This window comes from Egretta garzetta, unplaced genomic scaffold (assembly GCF_000687185.1).
Source record: "Egretta garzetta isolate BGI_Z169 unplaced genomic scaffold, ASM68718v1 scaffold204, whole genome shotgun sequence".
In the NCBI taxonomy this organism is placed as follows: domain Eukaryota; kingdom Metazoa; phylum Chordata; class Aves; order Pelecaniformes; family Ardeidae; genus Egretta; species Egretta garzetta.
This window is the reverse complement of record NW_009259424.1, coordinates 3252581-3263657: the sequence shown is the minus strand read 5'-3', so window position 1 is coordinate 3263657 and position 11077 is coordinate 3252581. Positions and strand designations below refer to the sequence as shown.

The window sequence follows — 11077 nt, the reverse complement described above, 5'->3', positions numbered from 1 at the left end:
TGAGAGAGTTGGGCTTGTTCAGTCTGGAGAAAAGAAGGCTACGGGGAGACCTGATTACGGCCTTCCAGTACCTAAAGGGGGCCTATAGGAAAGATGGGGAATGTCTTTTTAGTAGGGCCAGCTGTGTTAGGACAAGGGGAAATGGTTTTAAACTAGAACAGGGTAGGTTCAGGCTAGAGGTAAGGAAGAAATTTTTTACAATGAGGGCGGTAAAACACTGGAACAGGTTGCCCAGAGAGGTAGTGGAGGCCCCATCCCTGGGAACATTCAAGGCCAGGTTGGATGGGGCTCTGAGCAACCTGATCTAGTTAGCGGTGTCCCTGCTCACTGCAGGGGGGTTGGACTAGATGACCACTAGTGGTCCCTTCCAACCCTAAACATTCTATGATTCTATGATTGTTCTCCTTAATATTTGCATTTTTTTCTCATCTTTGGCCTCCTCCATTTGTCTTAAAATCATAGAATCATTTGGTTGGAAAAGACCTTTGAGATCATCGAGTCCAACCTTTAACCTAACCCTGCCATCCCACCACTAAACCCTGTCCCTAAGCACCTCTTCTTGGTGTTTTTTTGTTTTGAGGTTTTGGGGTTTTTTTTTTTTGCATTGCAATTTTTGACTCGGTTGACAGAGGTGTGATTTCTGACAGGCAACTCATCTCGTGCTGCGCGTCAAGAGAAATATAAGAGTACAAGTTATTCCTCCCAAGAACGTATGAGGTGCTGTGTCAGCTCAGAATTTCTCCCTCAAGCCTGTCTATATAGCTGTAGCTACTACGAGATAATTTTCTTCTGGTTGAACTGCTTTGTCGCCTTAGATGGCCGAGAAGTTACCGTGGCTGTCGTGAAAGTGTTTAACTGCGTTTAGTCGGTGTAATGGTTGCGTCTGTTGGTACAAAGCTACCCTAGCGATTGCTGGTACAAAAGCTTAACGTTTAGGTTTCCTTAAATAAATAAATCCTCTTCCGTGCAAAATGTATTATTACATATTCTGAATGCTTTATGAAATATATATGCATCTTTCACAGTATTCTCTGTTAGTGTTCTCTGTAAATACAGTCAGATCATAGTAAAAGGATACAAGGTGTACTGTATGGGAAACGACAGGCTGTCAGAAATATATTGTACAGCCATTTGAAATGTACCACTGAAATTTTCATCATTTTTACTTTGTGGCTTTATAAGAGGAATCTTTAGAGGAATTCAGTGAACATTGTTCTTCACGTATTTTCTGTTCCTTATGCATGAGCTTTGTTCTACACATGATAGCTTACCTTTGTGATATTTCCTACTATCCTTTATGATTTATTTTTATTGTAAACTGTGGAATTGTGCGTTTCTATAAATTCAATTTTATAGTCTCCAGTTTGGCTGAAGCTAGCTTTGCATGGTCTGTACTATAGGGAACACTGTATTCTGCCGCTATTTTTACTATGTTGTTTCTTAGATCTTGAGACAATTCCTTTTGATGTAAATGGAATATTTTATAATTGTTCAGACTCATAATTACTTTCAGCAGAATGCATATTAGAAAATTTGAATCCTGAGCTTAGCAAGTCTTGCCGCTGCTTTATTTTTAACATTTTTTCCACTAAGTAGTCTGCAGCTGTGAAAACATCAGTGAAGTTTAATGTCATAATACATTTGGTCATCCATAAATCTTGACGTTTGGACTGTATGGAATTTTTTGAAGCATATTTTGTTATTAAAAGGACACTATCAGCGTCTGTTGTTTATAATGGTCCTCTGAAAGCTTTCCTTCCATGTAGGTTTTATCTTTTGCATCTGACATATCTGCATATTTCTCTTTTGAATGTGGCTGAAATTAGCGTTACTGGGTTTATTTCCTTATTTGTTTGACAACAAAAGAAATATTATGACTAAAAATAGCAACTATTGATTTTAACTTCCCACTGTGGGAGCGGACAAGTGGGGCTTTTTTAAAACAAACAGGAACAGGGAATGCATTTCTGTTTCTGCCTTAACTATTTATGTAGACAGCTTTGAGATTTTCTGCTTCTGCTGAAGTATTTGACAGCTTGATAACAAAATGCGTATAATAATACAAATAACAGCCTGTGTTGCTGGTGTGTTGTGGGTTTTTGTTTTTTTTTTCCATTCCCATTTTGATTAAAGCTGTAACTGATACGCAACACTTTTTCAGGGTACATCTGTACATCTGTCAGCAGTATCGCTCAGACAGAGGTAGCTGAGCTAGCTTGAAATGAGCTAGCTCAGGTACTGGAAACTATCTAGCTGTGGCAGCAGAGTTTAGTCCAGTCTAATTGCCCTGATGGAGTGAGGACAGGAGGAGCTTGGGTTCCTGACAAGTCAGGTATTTGTTATAATTTGAGACAGCTGGTTAGCTATCCCTTAGCGAGTGTATTTTGAAAGTCATGATTTTGCAAAGCCACGGTGTTATATCGTCAAACAAATGCAAATAAGTAACGTCTTCGGCCACTGCGGAGGGCTCATCCCAAGGGACAATCTTGTTTTCCTTCAGGAACACTGGTGCTAATTTCCATTGCTGTGTTTCAAGATTTTGCCACTCTGGAAAGGCTCTCACCAAAACTGCAGATAGTGGGGCAGTTTTTCCAGCCAGGGATGGCTCACTTGGGGTTTGGGTTTTTGAGAGAGTGTTCTTCCCAACCCCCAAACATGGAGGGGTTTTGCAATTTGCTATTGAACGATATCGCTCTTCTGCTAATATTTTGTGCTTCGGGGTGGTTTGTGAGCATTGGCCGTGAACATTGGCCGTGGTTTGTGAACATTGAACATTCAGGGAAGATCTTATTTTTTTGTTTTGGAATATCTGATTTGGTATTTTGATTTGATGCTGTTGACAAGGGGTGCCCAAAGCATTTAGAGTAATGCATTGAACAACCAGTAATGTATTATACATCCAGAACAGCTAAAAATTTCTTGAAGGAAAATAAAACAGCAACAAATAATTCTCTAATAGTAGTTTGTATTTCAATAGGTTAAGTCTACTGCTGGGAGTATTGGCAGGATTGGTTTGAGGTTTTTTTTCCCAACACATGAGGATAGTGGTACCAGAATTAACTCACCTTGGATTACCTCAGTCAGTCACTACAGTTAACAGTAAAATGGATGGTAAATTCTTTGACATCAGTCAACACACATATAAAATAATTTCTCTTTGACTTTTCAGTGGTCATTAAAGGCCGCAATCAAAAGAGAAAACAGTATTCCATCAAAATAATTATAAGCTTTTAGTGGGGGGTGGGCATGTAGGTTCTGCCCAAACAGAAACTTCCCACGAATATGGGATTATTCAAATGATTCATGGACTTTCACTGCCTTTTAAATTACAGAAACATTGATAATTTTAAAAATTAATTCTCTAAATCATGTACTTTCTCTCCTGTAGTTCCTCATCGGTCATTTGGAACAGTATTTCTTATCTGATACCTGTGCTTGTCGGTAGTCGACAGCTCTGCTACAAATCCATCCATACCAGGAGCGGTGACAAAGGTGGTAACACACTGGTGAGGGGTGCTGCTGCTGGGAGTGTCGCTACAGAGGCTGGGCAATGAAATGGTGAAATGCGGAGCGTTCACCTTGCCATGTAAACGGTTTGATTTTGATGCACAGATTACAGACCCTTGTCTGCAATACTGAGTTAGAACAGCTTGAATGCGTCTTAAGTTAAAACTGCCAACTTTAGTTGTTTGGAGAATACATTTCTAATACTAGAGGACCTTTAAATGTGTTGAAAGAGTTTATAGGTGACTGAGTCTAAGGCACCCGGAGTTATGTTTAAATAATTTTTTGTAATCTTACATAGTTTATATACTGCTAGAATACAACGCTACATACTAAGACTTCAGCAAATTTTCCCGGAGGCCCTTCCTGCTGTTTGTAATTCAGAGAATGAGATGAGCCTTGGCATCAGCACGTTAAGTCTGCTGGGCCTGACAGCGCGGTTTGGGTTAGAAAGTTTCATGCTGTAGTGAGCCAGGTACATACCGGAAGCAGGAGAAAATTCCTTTTTCCACAAGCTTTTTCTGACATGATGGATGTTGCCTGATACCTTTCAAGAAGCAGCAAGAAGTTAGTTTGGATTAGATTCTTGGGAGTTCAGGTAGAAAGTTGTTTTCCAGCATGTTCAATTTTTTGCCTACTGACCTGTTGCTTACAGCATGAGGTGTAAGCGGTGGGAGGAAAAAAAAGACTTTTGATGCACCTGTATTTACAGGGCTACTGCCGTGATCTTGAATGGTGGAGGGCTGTTGTGCAGGTGGCTGAGAGTGTTACGGGAGGGTCTCTTCCTACTCACACCTGGACTGTAACCACAGAGGAGAAGCTGGAAGATAGTCTGATGAGAAGAAAACCGCTATGCCTTGAACTTTCTTGTGCTTTTCTTTCTGATACAGTGCTAAATTGCCCATGCTATACTGATGAAGTCCGTCTGGGGTGATACCTGTAAAATGTTAATGTTTTGCCTTGTAAAGACGTATGGTCAGTAGGGTGTTGACTGACTGACCGGTAATATGCCATTTGTATAATGGTGCAAAAACACATCATAAAGTATCCTATGTGTTGGACATCCTGAGAGAGAGAGACGAACTGGTGTTAATTCAGTTTCGAAAACATCAATATCAGCTATTCTTTTAATTCAGCTCTGCTACTTCTAAAGAATCTCTTGTTCACCAAGTTTCTAACACCATTGGTCACTTCAGGAAAGCATTCATTTTTTTTCTAATTATTAAAAAATATCTTTCAATAATTGTAGAATATTAGCATGTTGAGCTATTTATTCTTTTATTTTTTTTATCTTTCCTAGCTGGGGCGTGCAGCTTCAATTATACCAACATTACAGACTGTAGGAGTACTTCTTTTTATACTGCATGAATTACTGCTAATAAAAACGAAAGCAAACTAATGTTATGTTCCTAACTACATGAAGGAAGCCTTTGTTTACTTCGTTCCTGTTGTTCTGATGAGACATTGTAGCTGAGACGAACTCCTTTCCAGTTCAGAATAATTTTTCATGTTAAAGGACATGCGAAAGTGCTCTAGTACTTAATTAGAGGGAAAAACCTAGTCTGTCCACTAGATGTTCTTTGTTGCTCTCACTCTTGTTTCATCAGTCTTGAATGTTGTAATTCAGCTGGTCCCAGAGTTTTGAGTATATTTTGCAGTTCGGCAGCAGCAGGGGGAGTAGTGTAGCTTTATTTGGGGGCTCTCTTTGACCAGCGCCAGAGTCAGTTGATTATTAGCCCAGAATAACGCTGTTGAGGCTCAAAACTCAGCTTGTGTTAGGAAATCTTCCACCTCTCTCTCTCTAGGTGAGCTAGAAACATTATTCTGCAAGCTTTGCCTTGCTGCACTTCAGTAAAGCCCAAGTCCCACAGATGGTGAAGTGTACCTGCTACGAGTAAATTATGATCAGGTTTTACTCAGACGTTTTTGTGCCCTGATGCAGAAGCAGGTCGGGCCAATTAGACTCGCAGTCATGAGGCTGGAAGGGATCTTTGGGACATGAGCTTGTTCGGCCTCCTGCTCGGAGCCAGGCCAGCGCTGAATGCAGACCAGGGCTTTGTCCAGCGCAGTCTTGAAAACCTGCAGGGACGGAGATTCTTGCACCTTTCTGGGTAACCTGTTCTACTGCTTAATTATCTTCATAGTGAAATATTTTTCTTTATGCTGTCCCATGCTAATGTATTATAGGTCCCTTCCAAGTGAAATATTCTATTCTATTCTATTCTATTCTACAACCATTGTTCCTTGTTCCCCTGCCATATATCTCTGCAGAGAGTCTGGCTCATCTCACATTCTGTAATGTGCTTTGAAACTTCACTTTGTCGCCTATGTATTCTATTGCAAACCAGGTTTCTTTCTCCATTGTTCCATTTATTTCATAGATTTCTTACTGAATTCTGTGGTCAAAAGTTTTTGGTCAGTGACAAACACTATATAAAATACCATCAAATGTGCCCATTTTTTGAAGACCATTGCATTGTTGGTTCATGCTCAGTTTGTTATCCCCTGTAACAGGTACATCCTTGTATTTCTTATAAGGAACTGCCTTCTGTATTACAAACCTACAGACCTTCCCTGCAACAGTAGTGTCATCTCCTTGTACGGGTGTCATTGTGTTGCAGCAAACATCTTGGACTTTTTTTTGCTTAGGGAAGGAGTCTGTGTAGACAGTAAATTTGAAAATGCAATCAAGTATAGGGTGGAAAGCAAATACTACAATAATGTGTATGTGTACTCATAATATCTTAAACAGAAACTGATTTTAAAATTTAATTACTGTGCAATCTAATATCATGCTGGTCAAATCTAGATTCATGGATTTTTTGCACCTTTATATTTCTATTGTTTTTACTTGCAAGTTAATTTAATCTTGTGCTGCACATAATATGTCGCTATGTTCCCACATGAATTCAAGATAAAAATATTATTTTCCACATATCTGACTAGGTTTTCTCTAGTGAAAATGTGTTAGGGTATTGTGTTGCTGCCATGTAATTATAGCCGTGTTAGATTTTTGGCATCTGTTGCATTAATCCCTTACATACTTCCTCAAAATAAAAATGTTATTTAGGTAAGTTACTGACATAATAATATAAACCTTTTAAAATTATATTCCTGTATACATATATGTGTGTAGGAAGAAGACCAAGATCAGGACGCCATAGGTGGAAAGATTATTAACCGGACGTTTCTTTCTCTTTCCCAAATTATTGCTTTGTCAGGACAAAATGTAGAAGGAGTTCAAAAGTAAGTGGCAATGGTAACAATGCTAGAACCAATATAATAAAATGAAATAAAAATTTAGACCATTTGTTAGATTTCCTTTGTGATGGTTACGTCATTAGTCTTTAATTGTTCAGTTAAGTCATTGATATTTAATAAGATTCATGAAAGATAGGAAGAAATACTGTTAATCTCAGATCCACTTTGTTTTACTTTATTTCTTATATCTCTTGATTTTTCTTTGACTCCTTTTTTTCTTTCCCACTGATATTTCACATCAATATAGTTTCTGCGTTTACAATGGTATCAAATACGCTGTAAATGGAATACTAAGATGTAAATATGAACAGGCCAGTACTGAGCTTTTTTTATAAGTCTCACTGGGTAACTTTTTTGCTAAAATATTTAAGATTCTGTACTGTAACATGAGTTATTGAAAAATCAGAAAGGTTTTAAAAGTTCAGAAGGGGATGGAAAGCTTAAGAAGGTATTAGTTAGGTAGCCATTATGGTCCACTGGGGAAATAGGAGGCAGCCAACGACTTCTGATGTAAGCCCATCTTGTCTTTCCTGTAGCAACGCTCTCTCCTGTTATTAGTGCTTAATAGCAGCTAAATGTAGGAGGCCAGGAGTTCAACCTGAGAATCTAGACTTATATTTTAAGGATGGGATTTTTCAGAAGTGCCTGAATTATTTAGGAGCACTTGTGTCCCCTAGCAAATTCTTAGTGAATTGAAAGCCAAAGGGCTGGTCCACTGTACTAGTTTTGGGGGAAGGAGGGAAATAAAAAATCCAAATCCAACCTTGTCCTACTGTATAGATAAACCATTTAATAGGGATCAAAATAGTATTCCTGAAATATATTCTGTTCCTCCTATTTGTCACTGTTCTGAGGAAAACTAAAATTCTTTCTGGGAATTTTTTTTGTTTAACTAAACTGGAAAGAAATTTTTTTCCCATCAAATAATAATAATAATAAAATTTATTTCATTTACTGTTTTCTCTTGCACAATAGGCCTCTTATTTTAGAGGAGGCTGAAGCATACAACTCACTGGAGACTAAAACGTGCTTAATGATGCAATTTGTTGTGAAACTTTCTTACTAAGATTAAAAAGAAAAACACTGAAAGATCGTACGTTTCTTAGTCTTATATATATACACACACTGTACAAGTGGAACATAAAGTATATACTGCATCTGACTGAGAAGAAGGTAGTTACAGGGTATTTTGTATGCTCTAAGCAGTTTAGCAGCAGCATTGAAATTTTGTTAGTTTACCACAGTGCACCATGTCTATACACAAGAGCAGTTTGAAGGCCACAGCTAAGGTGAGAAAATCCGAGCAGATCTGACCCAGTATGGGAATTTTGATGTCCCATGTTCCCATCTATCACGGAGTTTTACACTGCTGTCCAGCAGCATAGGACTTGAACACCTTCCACAAAGGAAGAAATAGCAACCAGGGTAACCAGGAAATCTAAGTGCCCCATCATTTCCCAATCATTTATAGATACTGTTGTCAGTGACATGCCTTACAGAATATTGAAAAGATGAGTACTGGCATTGTTAGCAGCATCAGAGAAAATCTAAATCCCTGTGAAGCGCTGATTATGAAAGCACAGAGTTGGCAGAAGCTTCAGAAAGAGAGGATATGGACTGTTTCAAACCTTGGAAAGTTCAGCTGGCTGCGTTCCACTTCTATTTCAGTCCACAGTTAAGTGTTTTTAACTGACTTGCATGTGTACAGCCATACAAATTTGTCATGCAGAACAAAGGAATACATGTTTTAAACAAAACTGATTGGATTATATGCTTTACTTTGTTAGCTATTGAGGCTTTAATTAAAAAAAGCAACTCATTTTATTCGACAGTGTATCTTTACTGGCTTGGTGAAAACCCTGAAAAACTAACGCTGTCCTATTAGTAGGTCTGAGATTAATGCCCCTCTTAGGAAGAATGAGAAGCAGGCGTGGGGGAAGGCTTTGCTCTTTTACAGGGGACTAGAAACTGTGATCGCAACTGGCACCTGTATCATCAGGTATAGTTAAGAAACCAAGGATTGCTTTAATGCAAAACTTCACTACCTGAGACCTGGTTGAAGTTATACTGGAAGAACTGCAAACTGAAGTCCCAGCCCCAATCCCTTCTCTTCATGTGGAAAAATGTGCACAGTGATTATAAAAGACACCACTAGTTCTATGTTTGGATAGAGTAGACATAAATGTGTCAGCAACAGCATGGTCTCCTACAAGGGAGTGTATTTTTTCATTACTTTTTCAAGTCAAAGTAAGTGGAAAAATTTACACAGCGTGCCAGTAAAATAGGATGAGGCTCTTCTAAAATGTCTTGACCGTTACGAAGGTGGAATTTAAACTTCTAAATATTTTACGTACTTTCAGTAATTTTATATTCTATTATTTACATTAATTTTCAAATGTCATTTTTCTTCAGAGGCTACATGAAAAATAATCTGGAAAGGGAAGCAAGATTTTTTAGTACTGTAAAGCTTGTCTCCATCGGAGTGAAAGAGTGGTAGTAGGAAGTGGAGACTTATTGTTCCATTTCATCCTACAAGCCCCTTCCTGAACAAACATGGGTTTTTCTCTGGGATTTTCAGTGTTTTTCTCTTTGTTTTTTGTAATTTGTTATTATTTTTGTTATTTCATTAATCATACCTTAATGTTTCAATAGTGTCTGTTGAAACCTGTAGGTGTTTGTTTACTTTTTTTGGTTGCTATGTCCTCTGATCATAAATGTTCATATCTAGAAATTGATGTAGCTAAGTTCCAGCAAGCTATGTACATATATGTATAAGATAATAATAGTAAATATTATAATCACAAGCAGACTCAGTTAAACTTTGGAATCTGTAATTTGTTTTTTGATTTCATTATTTTACTCTGCAATTTATTCTAGAAAGCTGGAAGAATTTCTGAATTTCAAACAGTTAAAGACGTCTTTGAAAGAAGCTGTTTTGCTAGATTATTATACTGCGGGATTCTGTTGGGCTAAAGAAATGAACTTCAGTCTTATACAGCTCTCAGGGTTCATGGATCTATTAAATTTCCTGTTGGAGAACCTCAGTGGTAAGTGTAATTAAAAATTGTAAAATAAATATCTGAAATGGAAGGCAAGAATGTTTTCCAGTCATTTTAATAAAACAATATTTAATTACAAGTAATTGTAAAATGATTTATTTTCCTCTTGAATGTTGGCATTGTTATACCTTGTACCTGAAAATAATTCTTATTGGCAGACGTTAAAACTTTCATTAGAGAGGACTGCAGTCTTTTTAGCAGAATAGCCCTCATTCTTTGTACAGTATGTGGTACAAAAGGGCCAGGTCCTGAAAAGACCTCGTCTTTGCTATGGTAAAATAAATAATAATTACAGTAGAGTGAGAGCAAGGAGCTCCTAAATTCCAATTCCAGCTGTCTCAACGACTGACTCACTGTAGCTCTGGGCACATTTCTCTGGTGTTTGAGATATTCAGTACATCCTGTAGCATTACAGCAGGTGAATTACATTTATTTTATCCTTGGAGGTCAACTCTCAGGCAGCTTTCTATATGGTAAATGCTGCACTTCTGGCACAAAATATGTCAGTTAACTAAAGACTGGTGAGGGAAGTAAACTGGCATCACTGCTGAAGATGAAAAATGACAATGAAAGGATTGTAGCTCCTGTGGCTATGAGGAAATTTGCAGCAAAGCGTGTAGCTTGGGTCTAGGGGGAACAAAACAGCCAGAAAAAATGGTAGCAGCATCCTCTAAAACCTGTTTTTCAGAGATCACAGTGCTTACTTAACATTCACTTTGAAGGTGATTATGTTGAGAAAAGTCCATCCCAAAGGAAGAGTGAAAGGACTCAGTGGTTCCATTCAAAGAGGAGATGAATATTTAAAATCAAGCTCATAATAGTTATTATACTCTTTCATTGTAATTTAATTCAAGGGCCTTTCTGACTTGGAATTTTGACAGAATATGTACGTGCTTTATGATCATTGGAATTCCAGTTGTCCTTCCTGTCTCCAATGAGAAAGTATCTTAACATATGCTAACTATATTAATGTAACAATGGAGAAGGATGGAAACATGTCAGAAATTAGTTTTATGGGACTGTATGTAATGCGTGTGTACTAGACAGCCGGGTAGCACAACCGATTATTAAAGCTGACTGACGTTTTTCAGGAATGTGATCTTAGTTGCATAAAGCTGTGCCAAAATTTAACTCTTTAAGCTGAATTTTTCCATGCCAGTGTCTGCCTCTGATTAATTTTTATATATAAAATTACAACTAAACCAGTTCAATGGGCTTGCAGGCAGAGGCTGTGCAAAAAAAAAAAAGGGTTC

General features: G+C 37.9%; 1 protein-coding gene across 1 annotated transcript in view; it reads left to right on the top strand.

Moving 5' to 3' along the window:
• Positions 1-11077, top strand: part of CABCOCO1 (ciliary associated calcium binding coiled-coil 1) — a 105199-nt gene that overhangs the window by 52883 nt on the left and 41239 nt on the right. The window contains exons 4-5 of the mRNA XM_035892552.1: positions 6641-6750; positions 9643-9812. Coding sequence (XP_035748445.1) covers positions 6641-6750; positions 9643-9812 — 280 coding nt within the window. The remainder of the gene's footprint in view (positions 1-6640; positions 6751-9642; positions 9813-11077) is intronic.